The sequence below is a fragment of the Lonchura striata genome, chromosome 5 (assembly GCF_046129695.1).
Source record: "Lonchura striata isolate bLonStr1 chromosome 5, bLonStr1.mat, whole genome shotgun sequence".
In the NCBI taxonomy this organism is placed as follows: Eukaryota; Metazoa; Chordata; class Aves; order Passeriformes; family Estrildidae; genus Lonchura; species Lonchura striata.
This window is the reverse complement of record NC_134607.1, coordinates 20,336,669-20,355,966: the sequence shown is the minus strand read 5'-3', so window position 1 is coordinate 20,355,966 and position 19,298 is coordinate 20,336,669. Positions and strand designations below refer to the sequence as shown.

Genomic DNA, 19,298 nt, shown 5'->3' with positions numbered 1-19,298 from the left:
AAGAAATTTGGAAGCTCCAATGTATGTTAGGAAATTCTGAACGCAACCATAACTCTCAAATCCATTGTGCTGAATCAAAGATAAATCCAAATAAATTCTGGAATTTTTAATTATGGGAGCAGACGAAGTATAAACAAAACTTTTCTTGCAAATGTCCATTATGTTGGCTTACCCAAAGGCTAGCGAGGGTGCCAAAACTTACCCATGGCAAACCCATCATCAGTGAAAGCTGCTCCACTTTTGTTCTTCTTATTCAACTTCTCCTTGCAACTGATTGAATGCTCCACAAAATTGAGGGTCTGAAAAAATGAAAGGCTGTCTTGGAATCACAAGGAGACTCACAAATGTCACAAGGCATTGTCATACACGCACACTACAGTCTAACACGAAGCATTTAAACACAGCCCTGACCTGACCAGACCTTTCTGGATGCAGACACTCACCAGGGGGGGGACGATGATGTAGAAGTTGCGCAGGTGCATGTTCTTCGGGCTGCGGAACTCGGGCGCAAACACGTCCACCAGCATTTTGAAGTACTCTGTTCCCTCTGCAAAGTTCCGGGTCAGGTCACTGAGCACAGAGTCCAACTGCCTGCAAGGGATGAGCAATGAGTTACCTGGTTCTGCTGGAAATCCCTTTGCTTAGCCACCTCTTGGGATGACAACCCTTTCTTTGCCCTTTGCCTACATCCACAATCCAGGATTTGGGAGAGTACCCTCCCTCTACAGCCCATTTGAATAGTGGTTTTTGATTTCATTGTCTCAAAAAAAGGCCTATGAATAGAATACTTCCATCTTTTTTATCCAAGATCCTGAAAACTTTAAGAGTAGAGCTCAGGCACACAGTGAGGAAAGCTTGTTATCTTTTAAACAAGGATTTTTTTCAAGAAATCAGGTTCTAGGTCTGTTACTATCAATGCTGCTTCACATTTTCAAAATAACTGTCTCTATATACTTTGCTTTGAAACAAGTATTTTTACAAAAAGGCACAAAAACTTTTAATACACACACACACAAAAAACTAATGGCTGCATTTATAAACATAAAATGGAAATTTTCTAGTCCTACCCCTGCCCCAGACCTCAAAAGCATGATGTTAGTGTACCTTGCTGCTTTTTGTGTTTCTTCTGAGAGTCCTTCTTCTTTCACCAGCTCTTCAAAGTTAACAATATCTTCCAGATCAGGAACAAACCTGAAAACTTACTGTTTGTTAGGATTATGCTAAACTTCAAGTATTCACTGAAGTATCTAATCTAATTTATAATTTACTTAGTTTAATCTTCTGGGCTTGAACTACTTAGTTCAAGTTATGTCATATCTGTCATACATTCTCATCCAGGCTTTATTAACCTCATTTCTAAACACATACACATCATTACTTGTACTTCTGTTTTTACTGGGCTATCATCTCTCTCTAGCACTTGATACTTTTGATAACTCTAAGTTTACTATTATTTGCAAGAAAACCATTTCTTATTATGTAAAAGTTACTATTTTTTAATGACCTTTCATAAGCTGAATAAATAGACAATAAATAGACAAAATATATATTTCATAAGTAGACAAAATCTATACAGAAAAAGGCATGAAAGGAATGTGTTTTCCCAGTTCCTCAAAGTTTGTATTATTTTTCCTTAATGCACCCTTGAAATTATTTAACATCACGAATTGCTGGCTTATGGACTAATGTCTTACTAATGTGTACATTCCATTAACTTTTTTGCCATGTTTTTCCATATAAATTGTTTTAATTTTTGTGATTTATGTCCATCAATGTACAGTGCTGAATCTCAGCACTGTCTTCAATAATTCTACTTGAATGAGAGCATATAAATAGAGCTTTTCAAATTTATGGGGACTAGATAAGGGCACAGGGAATATCAGGAAGAATAGAGAGCAAGAGGAAAAGAAGGAGCTAAGAGAAAAATGAAATATTTGTAAAAATACCTAATGGCACTACTGCAGCAGTGAAGTCCACCAGATCTTATCATGCGTACATAACCCATAGCATTGCCTTTAAAAACAAGAAAAAACAAGGAAGCAATTTATAATAACTGAAACACACACACACACTCTTCATAGTTCCTACAGCCTCTGAAATGTAAATTAAAGTTGCTATGTAGTTCTGGCACAGAACTTGGCTCTGAAAGCTAAGTTATAGAAGTTAAACTGAACCCTGCTATCAAAACTCTATGTAGAGAAATAAAACAAAAATGCATCATCAAGCAATGTTTTCTTCACTTTGATTAATGTGCCCAGTGGAAAGAGTTTGGGTCATTTTTAAGTTCAGATCAGTTCTGCACATTCACAGCATCAGTGGCTGAAAATATCATTGTCACATCATGCATCACTCAAGGATACTTCAGCTGGATATATGGCCCATTTTTTAAATACATGAACTTAACAGTAATAGGTTTTTAGGAGGAAATACACTCAACATGGGTAAAAATCAGTTCCATAACAAAGAAAAGAACTGAAAAGGGAATGGGAATCTATGCAAGCTATAACTGTATTTTAGATTAAGACATGCAAAGGCCATTTCTGTATAATTAAATGAGAGAATGTACTTAGCATGGGCTACAAGTGAATTACTTTCCATCTGACTGGAATTAAATCTAGCTTTAGCCTAAGCTAAAATGTCAGTTAGTAGGTGATGAAGATCTCTTCCATTTATTAACATTTATAAAAGGTTAGATAGCATTTCATACCAATTTGACTTATGAGTTGTCTGAACTGGTCAAGATAGCTCTGGCCATCTGGGGTTATTCCAAGTTTTCTGATGCCACGGTTGAATTTATCTGCTCTTTCAAATGGATACTAGAAAAAAATATAAATTATTTGTAATAATTACCCTTAAAAAAAAGTTTTTCATCACATCAATAAAATTCTATTTGTAATGTGGTTTTACACCACATTTACAGCTTTGGTTTCTTATAAATTATATACCTGTTTGTCTGTATAATTCACAAGAGTCATTTTACCTAGTCACTTCTGCAAGTTGATCACAGCATTTTGGATTCCACTCAAGTAAGCTTATTATTCAAAACTGAAAACTGTAATGCATGAGTTGAACAAGAAGTTTAGAACCTCCTAGAACAGACTACGACTCCATCAAATCATCCTTAAATCACTGAGAGAATGATTTTAGCCAACTCCATATTTACAGAGCAGACAGAATGAAACAAAACACTCCTGAATACAGACATTGGTAACACTGCATTTTGCCAGGAGAAAAGCTGTCCCCTTGTCTGGGGATACACATTTAAATCATAGCAGTGTTATGGTTTGGTGCACCTTCAGTCACATGAAAGTAGCAAATCTTTTAAAAAATTTCTCTTCAGCCTTCAAAAACACTGTACCTTGTGATCATTTTGATCCTTGACTTCCCTGAAGAATCTGATGTCTTTGATAAGTCTGGATTTGATATGTTCATCATACATGAACTGGCTAAAAATGTAAAACTTTTTCCTCAAGAATTGGTAAGTGAAATTTACCTAGGAGGCAAAAAGAAAAAAAAACCAGTCAAATCAAGAAAGTCAGCAAAGTAACAAAGACATCTAACACCCTGTTTTCACCATATGCCTGTGTAACTTCTAATGAAAGTTCTCAACTTTGTTTTTTCATTTTTCCTTATTCTTTTAAAACAGTGAAATCATTATTCTGGAAGGAAAGGACCAAGTGTCAAGGTCAGTATTTCAGTTGATCACCTGCCCTACACAGCCATTATTTTATCTGGAATATCCTGTAACTGTCCTTTTTGAAATAATACAAATGTCAAGTGGAAACAGATGGACATTATAAATTTCCTTAGTCCGTAGAATCTGCATAACCTCCTGACACAACTTTTTCACTTCCTCAAAAAGTTTTCTAAAATACTTTCTCATCTCAATACATCTCATGTCTGCAAAAACAACTTAACTCACAAGCAGAAGTGAGTAAATCTACATCACCAAAAATAATGGGAGTAGCAGCATTTTTGAGAAAGTCCCCTCTCTCCCACTCTCAGAATAAAAGTGAAAGAAATAATTAAAATTTTATTTTCAGTAATTTCCACTTCTAAAATAATGGCTTGAGAGTGGGTTCAATATTTCAGCAAGTTCCTTTTTTTTTTTTTTTTTTCCTAATAGAGCCAAAATAATAGAAAAAAGGAAACAGAAACAAGGTGGAACTTAAGCAGCAGACTGGAAAGCACTGACCTGAAAACACCTTTATCATTGTATCCAAACTTGATACTGATACAAACTTGATTACTTCCTGCTGTAGCAGACACAATGCACATCTTTGTGTTTGCCTTGCAAAGAGGCAAATACCTTTGGCTGGTTAAAATGGCCATCTATACCTCAGACATCATTAAAAGCTTTGAAATAAGAATTCATTTTTCCAACAAGTGATGAGAGGTCTGTAGCTTTATTTTGAAAATTGAACAGCTGGTATTTCTTAAGCATAACAATTACAAGAAGAACTTAGAAAAATTAACATTGCGTTTTTTCAAGACTTTAACTGCAGCAGATGTATCTGTCTACTAAGTGCCAATAAGGAGAAAATCATGGCACACTGTTCAGAACAGTCCAACCAGAACATCTATCACTCCTTTGATGTAGTTTTAGATCTCTTCTCTAAACATTTTGTTAATTGGAAGTGATAACCCTCAAAACTTTGTGATATTGATTTGTCCACATCCAAGAACTCGCTTGTTTTATTAATTCACACAGAACATTGTTACTGCGTTTTTAAAACTGCATAACCAAATAAACTATTAGGAGATGCAAGGAGGAGGTTTTTGTGCACCATCACAAACAAATGGCCCAACAGCAGCAGTGCAAAAGATACTCACTGTTGTGTTCATGATTCCTGTTCCATGAGTTCGAATTGAGTTAGCGATGTGTCGGATATTGATGGTGTTCAAGTGTTTGTTATTACTTGTTCTTTCAATGAAGATCTGGGAGGCAGAGAGGGAAAAATAAAGTTAAATACCCAAAACTGGTTCTGTGATAAATTATTGATCCAAATAGCCTATATCCTGAAAGCAGCTGATAACTGGTGATTAGGGAAAGAACCAAGAAAATACAGCATGGATACAATGAATGTCACCTGATCAATTCTTCCAGATAGAATGAATGTCACCTGATCAATTCTTCTAATTTCTACATAGCTGTGATTCAACAATTCTAAGGCAGATGTTGCACTAAAGACTCCCACATTTGAGATTATATCCTACATTAAGTAGTCTAAATTCTTTTGGCACCTGTTTGCACTTTTGACCCCACATATAGCACAGCAATAAATTCCACTACTGAATTAAAAACTATGAAAAAAAGTACTTATTTTCTTTCAGGAAGCTGCTCACTTTTTAGTGGGCTCCTCATTCTCACATTGTGAGAAACCTCAAAGGTTTGTTCCCTGTCCACATTCTCCATGTCATTCACTGCTTCATCTCTCCAATAACCTATTTTCAGATACACATTTTTCAAGCTCAAAAATCACATTTTTCAAGCTCAAAAATCACTACATACTTAGTATATTCTTATAGAGCAAACAATTATCCTTGCTGCCTTCTAGCTTCACTGGAAAATTGACATGGAGTGATCCTACTGGCAAAACATTTCCAAAATATGCTACACAACATTCTCCAAGAACAACCCATGGCATCCCACAAGATATTTTCCTAGAGCACCTATTTTTTTATAGCTTCTCACTATGCATATTCAGCCCAGCCTTTTCTTACATGTACTCCACTCTGCATTTTGCAATCCCTTCAATCTGGAGCCAAATGCCAGGAAAGATGTGGTTTATACCTTACCTGATTATTCAGATTGTAGAGGTAGCGGGATACAAAAACATGAATATTTCTCATGATTTCCAAAACATCCAGACCCTGAAACAATATTATTTACTGAGAATTACTATGATAAAATTTCTCAAGCACTACAACTGACAAGCCTAACTTCTAAGTTGCAGAAATACTGTTTCTGCAGTTATTTTAAGGTATTTTAGAAAGCAGTTTTTTATTTTGCAAAATGAAGAACCTCTTAATTTTTGTTTGGTGTCTGTAAGGAGAAAAAAAGAGCACAAAAAAGAAGCTCAGCTCATGCTTTAACATTTGCACTCCTGTCTGTTTCCTCAGCTTCCCCTGAAAGTAAGGCAATCTCCAGCCTATTCCACAAGGCACAGTTAAACAATAAAAAAAAATATAAAATGGAAATGTATCAATTTTCAGATTCTAAAATATAGAATCTTGACTTAAAGATGCCTACAGACATATAGATGTCTTCAGAGAAATAAGGAACTAGCTAATTTTCAATACTGTTAACCCAATCTGTATGAAGGACTCATGTTTGCTATTTACAATATAAATTTTAAAACTGTTTACACTATTTCCCCTAAGGAGTCCCTTAATTATCATGGTGCCTAGAAACGACTATTTAATTTACATACCCTATTTCCAGTTGTGCCAAGGATTTTATCAGGCTTTAGAGGCTGGGGGGGTTATAAAGTGTTGGGTGTCTTTGTTTTGAAGTAAAGCTCATACCAGAATGAATGTTATGAAACTAACATTGTGAAATTGTTTAATTCTTTGTAACAATGTGCTGATCAAAGATGGCCAAGAGAAAACAAAAGCTGGAAACAGAAACTGATCTACAGCACTTCTATGCCAAAAAAAAAAAAAAAAATCCCAAATAAAACCAACCTGAAGTTCTTAGTTCTATGCCTTCTTTCAACTTAGGAAGACACATCCATCATGAACATAAAAGAAGGGACCAAATTTCTAAGAGTTTTCACCAATGTGTTAACCCAAATGAGGAAATGAAACAAACTGCCAAAAACATCCAAGATAATAAACTCTGAAGGAAACTCTTCAGAACTATGCGATCTGTACACCCTGTAACAGTGAATATCTTCACCCTTAACTTGATGACACAACTTTATTCTTAATGTCACCATGTTTAGCAGCTTTTAGGAGGCTCTAAGTCACTCTATTCACAGGTGTCCCAAAGTCCTCCATCTCCAGCCTATGAAATAGTTTTTCTTGATCACCACTAAGCAGAATTCGCTGAAAAGCTAGCAATAAACCAGGGAAAAAGACCTACCACTGAAAGGTCATTCCAGACTTACAACAGTTGTCTGGATCTACTGCTTGCCAAACTGTTGACACTGAATTTTCAAGAAAATATTTTCTGACATTGCATACTCAATTAATTTAATTATGTTAAAAAATGAACAATTAAAGTCCAACATAATATTAAAGGATATCAGTGTGATCTCCAAAGGCAGATAAAGATCCTGCCTCACAATTCAACCAGAAATTAAAAGGTCACTTTTTCCAAAGAGTTCTCTGCTCTTGGATACTTTCATTTCAGTGACTCAGGCCTATGACAAAATTCTATTCCTGCCCTGTGGGCACTGTACCTGCTCCAGAGTCTGGCTGGGAAGGTGAGCCTCAGTCATACTTAAACCATAGCGCTGGGTTGCCAAGTTTCTCATCTCGCTGTAGGTGGCCCAGTCGTGAAGGGCTACGGTCGTCAAGTTGTAGAAGGTCTTGTCCAAATAATGAGTTACATAAGCTGTGAACACAAAGGATGAACTAAAATTATTCTACCTATTGAGTTAGGAGAGTGTGGAAAAAAGTGAAAAGATATACAAAGCCAAAGTATAAGAGATGAAAAGTAACAGAACCAAGCAAATGTAGAACTCCTCACCTTTTATGTCAATGAACCGATTGAAAAAACGTATTGGGTTCAGAAAGAAGAAGTGAGCCAGGTCCTTCATGCCAACTCTGAAGGGGTTTCTGTCATCCAGCTTCAGGTGGGTGTGAACTGATAAACGCAGGTCCTTTTCTATCTCTTTACACAATTTGTCCAGCAAGTGCTATTCAAGAAAGTTAAAAAAAAAAAAAAAAAAAGGAAAACCCACCAAAACCCCAAACAAACACACACACAAAAAAACAATGCACAAAAAAAAAGTCACGTTCAATGTCCATTTACAGTGCTCTCTTAGCAGAATCAACATTTCTCTCCACAGATGCGTGTAAGACTGATTAAACTAGTGAAGAAAGCTTTGCTTTGGTAGGGCCACACAAGTCAAAGTGAATAAATACTTGGGAACCAGAAAGATATTGATTTCCTGTGTTCTTGTTCTACAAATAGCTTATTGTACAAATAGCAAGAAAAAGCTACACAGCTCAGAAAACGTAAAAGTTTACCTACCTAATGCCATTTTTACATGACTAAAACTTCCACATTTGAGTTTAACACAACTTACATTCAAATATTCTCACTTCTCATTTCAAGGAGAGCTAAGCTTAGGGCTATCTCTCTAAATACTAATGATAAATTCAATGAAGAAGAGTCTTGCAATAAGAAATTTGATCTGATTTTCTGAATAATACGTAATGTTTTTTCTAGTCAAACTAGTCAAATAAAAAGCATATTTCAAAGGTTAAAAACTAAGACTTGGGAAATACAAATTTGCATTTTCTTTACCAAACCTCTTTCATAATTCTAGATAATAATTCAGTCAAGAGGCCATCTGTATTTGCAAACCCTTCACTACTAAAAGCCATGCTTGCACACTAAGAACAGTAGCATTTATTTTAGGCATTCATCCAAACAGAAGCTAATCTGACAAAAAGCACTCTTCTCTCTGCACAGTCAAACCTGTAACTGAGGTTTTGTTAATTTACATAATTTTGAGTGCAATATTTTTATGTTCCTGGCCAACACAGATACCATTAAACATGAGTCTTAAATAACCAAAATCGTCAGTCAAACCAAACACTCTTTTATTAAAACACTTCACACCAAAGTTCTCTGTGCTATTTTTACAGACCATATCACGTTTACTACAACAGATGCTAATCTGAGCTAAAGATATTTCAAGCACAGGGGTGTGTTTAATTCCCAAAGCACAACAAATTACCTCATTGAGCACTTCCATGATTTCTTTGTCGTAGCACTCCAGAAGAACCTCATAAGATTCCAAGTGTCTTGCATGCATCATAGCAGGTACACAGTCCCGTAGTGCACTAAACATATACTTATTAAAAAATATATACTATTAACAGACAGATACGTCACCACCACCTCAAATAGTGTTCAAAGCTAACAAAAACCAGAATCACTAGTCTTCCTATTTTTATTAAAAATGGACTTCATAAACCCTACTGAAGTGTCCTGTCCTTAATCTGAGGTATTATTTGCTACTGACTGGAAGATCCTAATTATTAGCTATTTAATCAGAAATTATTTTCATTTTATTAATTTCAGTACTGTGTAACCCTGGAACAGATGTTTGATTTTTATCAGGATTATCATGCCAAAGCCTGATTCACATCTGCAGCAGGTACACATTATTTCCACAAGGGAAGAAGACATGAGGGATGGAAAATCTACAGGACAACTATCCAACACAGAATCACTGAACACAGTGATATCTGCTTTAGAAATATGTAACCACAAAGAGGAACAAAGGCTTTTAATGTTCAAGTCTAGCAGGTGTTAATTTCAAATTAGAATCAATAGAGGAACAAAGACACAGACACAGAGTTAACAATAGCAATCTGAGATTTTTTTAAAGATATCTAATAGAACAAATAATTTGTTTTAGAACAAAGATTGCTTTTATATCCTCCAGAACGAGAAGAAATGCCTGACTCAGTAGTAGTCAGGGATATGCTTTTTGAGCTTTTCCTTCAAGAGCTTCAGTCTGAGGTTTATCATCCCTTCATCTGAATCTGTCAAAACAGCTAGTGAGTTGTAACATTATTACTTACATGTAGTCTGGCAGAATCCACTGCATTTTCATACACATCGTCTAAATAGATTGGAAAGACAGCTCGATGCCAGTATAAGAAACAACAGTTGCATTGTGCTCGAACTCTGGAATAAAAGATTAATTGTTAGACACAGATTTGGAAAAAACCATTCTTCTAACACAGTGAGTGTTTTTAAACTAAAGACAAGTGCATTTCAAGCCCAAGTTTTACCCCATTACTTTAATGTTCCAGACGCACTGACCTTCAGAAGAAAGATTTTATTAAATAACTTTTTATCTTTTTTTTTCCCCTAGCCTATTTATAAATAAAAGGTAAGTGCTTTTGAGAAAAAGTTAACTTAAGTCTGTGAAAGACTTAAATCTTATATTACAGAAAAGTCCTAAATGTTTTTGTATTACATGCACTTAGTAGCCTAGAGATCAAACATATATTCTAAATTTCTCCTGTAAGTTAAAAGAGAAACAGGCCACTCCTGATAAAATCCTGGGATAAATGCAGATAGGTTGTATCTTGTGAGTAAACCATTAAAGGAGTTTGTCTCTCTCCTAAAAACGGCATGGAACTCAGATATTTACCTGGCTTACAAATGGCCAGCATGATGTAACTTGAGTGTGCACAGAAACTACAGCAGCAGTAAAACATGGTTCACATGTAAAGTAGCAGCCCAATCTCCCAAGTACAGACTGGTACTAACTCAGAAATTTTGGGGTTGGGTTAAGACAAACATTTCAGCTTATCTAAAACCAAGTCATCTAAGGAAGTCACAGAATTTCTAAACAATTAACAGCCAGGTGAAATATGACTTGCCCAAAGTCAAGTGAGCTTCTGGCTTAACTCAGGAATTCTTTGTTCATTCCTGGTCTACAAAATATGTAAAAGTCACCACCAGCATGCAGAGATCAGATTTTGCCAATCACAAAGTGAGGATCCAGCTCCTCCAAGACATTATGGTTCCTTCCATATGCTGCTGTCATGCTTACCTCTCTGTAAGTTCACTGATCAAGTCCAGTTTTTTCAGAACTAACTGAAGGGGAACAAGTTCTTCATCTTTAAATGTTTTCTGTAGAAATGAAGAAAAAAAAAATCCTAACATGAGATTACAAGTTGGTATTTTTTTCATAAGACACTCCACCAAACAAATGAAGGGCTGGAACAAGGAGGGCACTTACCATCTGTGTTCCCACACTCAGTGCAAGGGAAACAATCAGTCGCCTCTGTCTTGTGCTTGGCCCATTGAGGGTGTTCTCAGCCAACACCAGAGCAGAGAGGACATCCAGGCGCTGCTCACTGTACTTTTTATCAGAAATCACCCTTTTCTTGATGGCAAAAAGACACAGGAATTCAGAGAAAAGTTATCTAAGTCCAAAGGCAACAGCTTACTACTCCTTCCTTCCCAAAGCTTGTGGACTTGTCATAAATTGAGTATTTCTGCAAACAAGCTTTGTTTTGTGAACAGAGTTAACTGAATCCAGATTCACTTAGTCTGCCAATTCAGTGATATTACCTGTCTAAACTCTTGGGATGTCTGCAGCCAACATGGACATAGGTTAAGTCAAACTAATGAATCCTTCTATTTACCAGTATTTGCCTTTTTACATATTTTCTGATAAGTAGTCAAAATATCAAGAACTGTTCACACAAGTGGTCTTTTCAATATCCTTCAATGCAAAAGTTTTAGCATATTTTTACTCATATAAAATTAATTGCAATGTAATTACAGATATAATATGAAAAGTTTATGAACGTTATATATATGTATGAAGTGTTTGAAGATATACAATTTTGCTTAGTGACTTTGAAGTTTGGAAATTCTTCAGCTCATGCTACTCCTGCTACTATATGTATATAAATTTTTATGGATGCAACTTTTTTTCTCCTTACCCTAGAAAATGCCAGATACATAAATTGAGATTACAGCCAAATAGAAAGGAAACATCATAGTTGCACCAGTAACAACAGCATACATCCTTTGTAACTCTGCTACTGAATGTGATGAAAACACAAAACCAATCAATAATACATCAGAACAGGCATAGTAAAGTCTCATTTTCCCCTTTGACCTGAATTTTGAAATTAAAGGTTTGACAAGCAAAAGAAGCCATTTTATCCCACAGTGAAACAGAATTTATGCCCACAGTAGGCTCCTGTAAGCCATCATGTACTGCTGTTTTGCCAAGAAGACAAAGATTTAAATAACAACCTGTCTGCTTAGACCTGCAACAGATTGCTTTGTGAATGTGCATCAGAAAGAGGTAAGCAAAGGTCAATTTGTGAAAATTCACTAGAATTTTCACAGAAAATAGATATAAAATCTAAAAAGAACACAAGAAGAAGGTAAGAGATGCAGCAGTTTAGAGGAAGAGTGGAACCATTCTCAGTCAAAAACCAGGTAACCATCTATGTTGTACAGTTTTCTAGGAAAAAGCTTGGAATTACTGGAAATCTTAGACATCTCTGGATTATGACAGAGCATCATACTACATGTTGAAAAAATTATACTACTAGATGTTGAAAAAACACAAAAAATACTTTAAATTCAACTTAACATTATTAAAAATACTTAGATAGGGAGATTAATTATTAGAACTTGGATTACATACCTTGGCCACAGAGATAGAGTGAAGAGCCTGATACTGCAGATGCTGAGTGATGTGTGTCACAGAGTCTGCCACAACCATGCTTCTTCGGTAAAACATATGTTCTATTGCCTGAAGTCAATCCCAAAACACATTAGTTCATGTAGTTACCAAAATTGCTGCCTTAGGAATCTGGCTTTAAGCTGTGTGAGTCATCCACACTGAAAATGCAGACTCTTTCCATTTTGTAATGTGCTGTTACTAGCAGTTACAATTAACCCTTAGAAACCAAGAAAATAAAAATATTCAGGAGCATAAAAAAGTTTCAGGACTGAGCTAAGCTTTGTTTTTTGATTTGGGTTTTTTTTAAGTTTTGTTCACCACTGCTTTCTGAAGTTATCCTGAAAAAGAGTATCTTCCTTTTGGAGAAAAATACCAGGAGAAATGTGAAGTGCCACATCTGGGGAGGAACAATCTCCCACACATCAGTACATACCAGGAATCCTCCAGCTGGAAAGCAGCTTGGAAGGAAAGGACTTGGGGGTCCTTTCCTGGGACAGCAGGTTGAGTGCAAGGTAGCAATGTGCCCTTGTCCCAGAGAGGCCAATAGTAGCTTTGGCTCCACTGGACAACACTTTGCTAGCAGCTCAAGGGAGGTGATCTTCCCCTGCTCAGCACTGGTGAGGGCACATCTGGAGTCCTGGCTCCAATTCTGGGCTCCTCAGTACAAGAGAGACATGGACACACTGGAGAGAGTCCAGCCAAGGGCCATGAAGGTAATTCACAGACTGGGGCACCTCACATGTGAGGAAAGGCTGGGAGAGCTGGGACTGTTCAGCCAGAGGAGAGAAGGCTTGGAGGGAATCTTATCATTGTACATAAATAAAATGACAAGAGAGGGTGCAAAGATGGAGCCAGGCTCTTGTCAGAGGTGCCCAGTGACAGAACAAGGGGAAATGAACACAAACTGAAACACAGGAGTTTCCCTCTGAACATCAGGAAACACTTCCTTACTATGAGGGTAACCAAGCACTGTCACAGCCTGGTTGATCAGAAAGCTTGTGGAGTCTCCATCCTTGGAGATATTCAAAAGTCATCTGGACACAGCTCTGGACAACTGGATCTAGGTGTCTGCTTGAGCAGGGATAGGCTAGACCAGTGAACTCCAGAGATCCCCTCCAACCTCAAACACTCTGTGACATCAACTAAGGAAGCCAGTTAGAAGCTACTAAAAAAAAAAAAAAAAAAAAAAAGTTTTCTTCCAGTGACCTACCTTGAGAAGCTCCACAAGTCTGCACAAGGCTTTTACTGAGGTTTTGGTCATAGGTTTTTGCATTGACATGTAAAGATTCATTGTAGTTTTAATGATGGTGCTAAGACTGTATGCATAAAGAAAACCCTAAAAATAAAATGAATACAAGGGAAAGAATAATTGAAAATCAGTATTTCCACATGTCAATAAAATAAGTGTTCTCTGTTCTGTTCCAAACATGACAGACATCTTTGCCCCTGCACAACAGAGCCTACCACTCCACTACACTAAGCAAGCCTGGGCTCCCAAAGCTGAATGAGACCCATTTATTAGCAGACACCATGAAACTGCCTATGACCTCTTCTAAAGCCATTCCAATTAAACACAGTTTAGTGAGTCAAAGATCAACAGTGAGTCAAACTACAGAGCCTCAAAGGTCTAGTAATTTCAGTCTATTGGAAACCAATCCATCAGACCATTTCCATCTCACCAAGAAACATCCCATCATAAAAACAATCTCAACCTTCCAGATTCTGTGGAACAAATACACTGACAGTATTTACACTGTTTTACACTTTCTAAATAGAAAGCCCATCCCACAATAAAGATACCAATCATTTCTACATCAAGATACGCTAAGCTTTTAAACAATGTTGTTTACATACAACATGACAAACAATTATTAAACTTACTTCAAAGAAAAAGTAAAAATACAAAAAACAAAAGGAGACTAGGAGGAGACAGTAAGTGGTGCAGGAAATTCAATTAGGTATGGAGCAAATCTTTAAGTTCACAACTAATTTTAATGTAAAAACCACAGGTCCTAGTACATGCCTATCTTTAGCTAAAGAAGATCATACTTCTTTCACACAACTCATCAAACTTCTGTCAGATAGATAGATAATTATAAAAACCAGCAAAAAATAAATTCAGAAATAAGATGCATCTTACATTAAGACTACATGCTGTTTGTAAGTCAAAAAAAACCCCAACTGTCTCAGAATGTAGTAAGATTCTTACGAAGTACCATCACTAGGCAAAGCACAATGAAACAACACAAAACCTTTAATGGGAGTATGTACTGTCCTAAATAAAACTAAACAGACACTGGTCCAGTCCACTGTAAGTACCTCATGGCTTAAAAGGAAAGAAACTCAAAACCTTTACTACAGAGAAGATGAAGCTTTCTTGATTTCCTATGCTAAGAGAAAAATCCAAAATTCTAGCCACTAAATATTTAGTCAGATTCCCTTTCCCCACATTCCTTATCAAAAGGCTTTTTAAAGATTTTCTTGGAAGAGTACTGGGTATTAAAAGCTTTACAAGAATTCCAAAACGGTCAAATTACATGCCAATGATCTCAGAACTCCTGTGGTTTCTTTTTATGTTTAACAGCTTGCACCAAAGCATCAGTTTGCTGCAAGGCCACATTAAAAGCCTGCCCACCTGGATGAAGACATTGCAGCGGTTAGAAAGATCTTCAGAAAACCTCGCTGCGCGCTGCTCCTTGGACAAGATAGATTCCATTTTTGTCATCCACGAGCTCACAAGAACATAATATGACTGCATATCTCTGGGGAAGGAATCAGAGAACGTTGCTCACTTCAATAAGAAGATTATGAAGATTTTCTCATTTCTTTCCAAAACTTTAAGTCTTGCAAGGGAAATATTTTAAACCTTCAGCTCCCAAAATAACTCACCTTCCCAAAAGTATCAGAACCCTGTATTCATTTACATTTTAATTCTCTACAGGTAAGGATTAGTTAGTCTGCCAGTTATGTCTGTACAATGAGTCAAAAATCATCTACTTTTCAAGAGAACACATGGCCCTCTTAGCAGTGCATATACCACACTTCCTAAAATTAAAAGGCTACATAAAACTGTTAGAAAATGCTTTTAAACACTAGACAGAAAAGCCCAACATTGGTGCTACCTTTTTTCATCACAGTTTGAATTTTTGTTGCTTACACACACAAACAAGTATAACTTGACATTACAACAATGCCAGACTGGACTGTTCTTAAGTAACGTAATTCTACAGATGTTTATCTGGGTGAATTACACTAGTTTTAATAAATGGTTAAGTAGAGTTAAATAGAGAATTGTGACACTGTAATACAACTTCTTCCAGCAGTTGTAGCAGGAAAGTATTTAGGTCATTGATGCTGTTACCAAATATTACACTTTTAAGAAGAGTCCTCAAATTTAGGGAACAGTCCAATTATCAAAGGCAGTGCAAAGATTTGTAAACAAGCAAGAAAAAGTTATTTGCACTATTCAAATCAGCAGATGCAAAATCTGGATTTTATTAAAATATCCTCAAAATTGTGCGTGCAGAGTAGGGTAACCAAGCTGGACAAGGAGCATAAGGCCTTCAAGAGAGCTGAAGGTGTTCAGCCTGGAGAAAAGGAGGCCCAGGGAGACCTCACGGCTCTCTACTATTCCCCAAAAGCAGACTTTTGTGAGGTGGGGTCTGGGCTCTTCTCCCAAGTAACAAGGCCAAGAGAAAACAGCCTCTAGTTGCACAAGAGAGGGTTTAGATTGAAGACTGGGAAACTTTCTTCACCAAAAGGGCTATCAAGCACTGCAACAGGCTGTCCAGGGAAAGGCTTGGGTCACCATTGCTGGAGGTATTTAAAAGATGTGTAGATGAGGGCCTTGGAGATGGTTTAGTGGTGAACTTGGCACTGCTGAGCTACAACTAGTGATCCTTCAGGCCTTGTCCAATTATTCTATGTTTCTATGAAATGAAATGAAAAATAAGATGTTTTCTTAACCTTAAGACTTGTACCACTGCTCAAGACCAGAAGCAAAACAGCAGTGCAATTATGCCCTATCTAGGAATTAAAGCCCAGGAAAGAACCAGGGCCAGGAAAAAGTGGACTGAAAAAGAAACAGGGCAGAAGTGAAAAGAATCTGTCAGAGAATCAAGCACAGAGCTGCTTTTTCCCCCCTTCCCTCCTCCCCTCCAATTCAGTTCTGCCCGCTTGCTTATCAGGTTGGAAGACAATGTAAGTTTTTATTGCCATTCCACAGACCCCAGTTAACACTCTTGTTTTGTTCTGAAACCTTAGCCCTGTTATCTTCCTATGCAGGATACTTGTTCCTAAAAGTAGCAGCTAAAAATACTCCATCTCATCTTTAAGCATATTTTAGAAGACAAAGAAGTGAGCTGCACACTACATGCAGAACAGAAAACAAGGGAGTCTTTCTTCAAATACAGATAATTTCAAAGACCATTAAACAAGCAATAAAAACAGCCACAGAGAAAGAGAGGCTTGTAAAGAAAGTAGCATCACCAAGCAGAGGAAAGCTCCACTATCAGCCTACTAGCAACTTACCTTCATAAACACATAGAAAGCAGAGAGCCCTAATAGAAAACAAAGCAGCCCAGGTTACTAGACACTAGTTTAAAAAAACAGAAGGGAATTTGAAAATATGCAAACAGAAGTAACTGAAACATATATTTAGAACTGCCAGGAACATTGTTATTTTGATGTAATACTATATATTTTTCTGAAAGCGTGACATAAAAAGCAGCTTAGTTTTGACCAAAATTTTTGCAGCAACATGAACACACACACACTGCTGCAGCGAAGTGGAACAAATAACTAACACCACAGAGACACCACACAATATACTACTATACTGAATGGAAAAGCCCATATGCTTAAAAACTATTTGCCAAATAGCATCATGAGGCGTTATTGGGATGCATACTTGGTAAGTGACTGTGCCCTCTGCTGTAGAAAGTTCTCCCTTTGTGTTTTAACTGTATGAATACTTTTCTTGTCCAGTAGTTTGGCTGCAGCTGGGATCTTCTGAATCAGAAAATTGTCAGCAAACCAGATAATGTTAGCTGTTAATGTAATGGCTGGTACCTGGGAAGAAAAGAAAAAGGAGGGGAAAAAACTACCAAGTAGCAATAAACACAATTAACAGAGTTCAGTTTATTTCTATGTAATTGTTTTCTACAGAGTATTACATTGATGTTTAAAAAGTTTCCCTAGATGTTTACTAAGGACACCATGAGCGAAATTATAATCCCTCTCAGTGATTCTAAACAATATTAGAGAATTTATTAATTTCTTTATGCCATCCAATATGAAAACATCCCAGTCAACTTTGCACTTAGAGGTCTTCCAAAACAAATGTTTCTAGTCATGGCCAAAACCCACAGCATTTATTAAGCACCAGAATATTCATAACTCAAAGAGATTTTTGTCTTCAGTGCTATATTAATCTTGAGAAGAAAAATTCTAATAGAAATGGCAAGTTTATTTTACCTTGCTGCTATGCGAGTGCACAAATTTTAGACCACCTTCAAAAGAAAACAGCAGGGGGCAGTTATAAAAAGTTGAAAATTCTTAACTCTCTTTTCAGACTTTTTTGTGCTCTTTCTTTTCCCAAGTCTGTGCTACACTATGCAACTCAGGAAATTATCTACTTCATTACTGAAAGACAGAAGAATAAAGCATTTACCTTCTTACAAACATCCAATAATGACTTATACAATTTCTTGTCTACAGTCCGAAAAATCTGAAAATGCAGTACAAAGAGGCCACAGATGCCCACGTATTTATCTCTCTGGTCAATTTCTGAAGGTTCACCTGAAAAAATACACCCCTGTGAATTTTACTCCCACACAAACAATATAAACAATTTGAGGAACAGTGAAGCTGGCAGGAAAAGCATGAGCTTGCATTACCAAGTTTGACTTCGACGTTTGAGAAAGCTGCACGAAGAGTATGAGCAAATTCTTCAGCAAATGTGCTGTTCTTTGACACTGACACTCCACCATTTAAAGAATCAAACTGTTGCTCTATACACGCCTGAATAAAAAGAGGGGGGGAAAATATCAATATATCAAGATAATGCCATGAGTTTTGGACCTTGAAAGAGTACTGGTTTTCAAGAGAATAATGGAAGAACACACTGATTTAAGACCAACCTAATGTAGACCTTAACCTTCTACAACATACAGATTCTTAGCTATGCTTACATTTTTAAGTATAAAACCAGAAAATATTAAAACACTCTTACACTTGACATTCCAACTCTCATTTTATTTATTTTTCCATTTGCTTTAAGGAGCATTTTTAAAGACGCCATTTGATGAGCTAGTGCTAAGAAACTAGATGCATATTGTATTATCACATTATAATGTGTTACTAACTGTCTTTTAATCAATATTATCACACAAGTCTCTTGTAGGATGTGGCTCATGACCTTGCAGCATGAAATCACACACTACTGCTGGCAGTTTAAAAAAGCTCCCAAAAACCCATGACAGTCAAAAAACAGAGACACAATCCATACTTGCCAAAGAGATAAGAAAAGTCTTTATTAGAACTGCATCTAATATTTTTAATTAATTTTTTTAGGAAGAGGCATTTGCAGGACAGGAAGGGAAACTTCCTGAATAAATTCCAGTCAAATCCTATTGATGTCTCAAACCTATAACAAAGTCTTTGTTCTTATACAGCATTAGGGAAATACAACAGGAAAAATGGATAGCTGGTAGCAATGTCCTTTGAAAGAATAAGCCAAACTGTGATTAATTATTTACCTACAATTTCCTTTTTGAAGGCTTTTACAGAACAAGCCCTTTCCCCCTAATGCTATTTAAGATGTAATGGCACAACCTGAGCAACTGATTCTGCTTTGACCGGCTTCAACAACATTATCCTCTGCCCACT

The 19,298-nt window shown here is 36.6% G+C and overlaps 1 protein-coding gene across 5 annotated transcripts in view; it reads right to left on the bottom strand.

Annotated features, from left to right (window-relative positions):
* WASHC4 (WASH complex subunit 4) overlaps positions 1-19,298 on the bottom strand; it is a 38,201-nt gene that overhangs the window by 5,294 nt on the left and 13,609 nt on the right. For 4 of the 5 annotated variants that reach the window (XM_021536103.3, XM_021536111.3, XM_077783371.1 and 1 more), the window contains exons 11-30: positions 18,308-18,431; positions 18,082-18,209; positions 17,320-17,480; positions 15,046-15,172; positions 13,621-13,746; positions 12,372-12,479; positions 10,941-11,087; positions 10,752-10,831; positions 9,769-9,874; positions 8,916-9,032; positions 7,697-7,865; positions 7,407-7,561; positions 5,800-5,874; positions 4,834-4,938; positions 3,359-3,493; positions 2,708-2,816; positions 1,947-2,013; positions 1,105-1,191; positions 444-591; positions 203-299 (exon numbers count right to left, since the gene is read on the bottom strand). In XM_021536103.3, coding sequence (XP_021391778.1) covers positions 203-299; positions 444-591; positions 1,105-1,191; positions 1,947-2,013; positions 2,708-2,816; positions 3,359-3,493; positions 4,834-4,938; positions 5,800-5,874; positions 7,407-7,561; positions 7,697-7,865; positions 8,916-9,032; positions 9,769-9,874; positions 10,752-10,831; positions 10,941-11,087; positions 12,372-12,479; positions 13,621-13,746; positions 15,046-15,172; positions 17,320-17,480; positions 18,082-18,209; positions 18,308-18,431 — 2,371 coding nt within the window. Of the gene's footprint in view, positions 1-202; positions 316-443; positions 592-1,104; positions 1,192-1,946; positions 2,014-2,707; positions 2,817-3,358; positions 3,494-4,833; positions 4,939-5,799; positions 5,875-7,406; positions 7,562-7,696; positions 7,866-8,915; positions 9,033-9,768; positions 9,875-10,751; positions 10,832-10,940; positions 11,088-12,371; positions 12,480-13,620; positions 13,747-15,045; positions 15,173-17,319; positions 17,481-18,081; positions 18,210-18,307; positions 18,432-19,298 lie in introns of all 5 variants that reach the window. The other variant, XM_021536128.2, reaches the window with a different exon arrangement.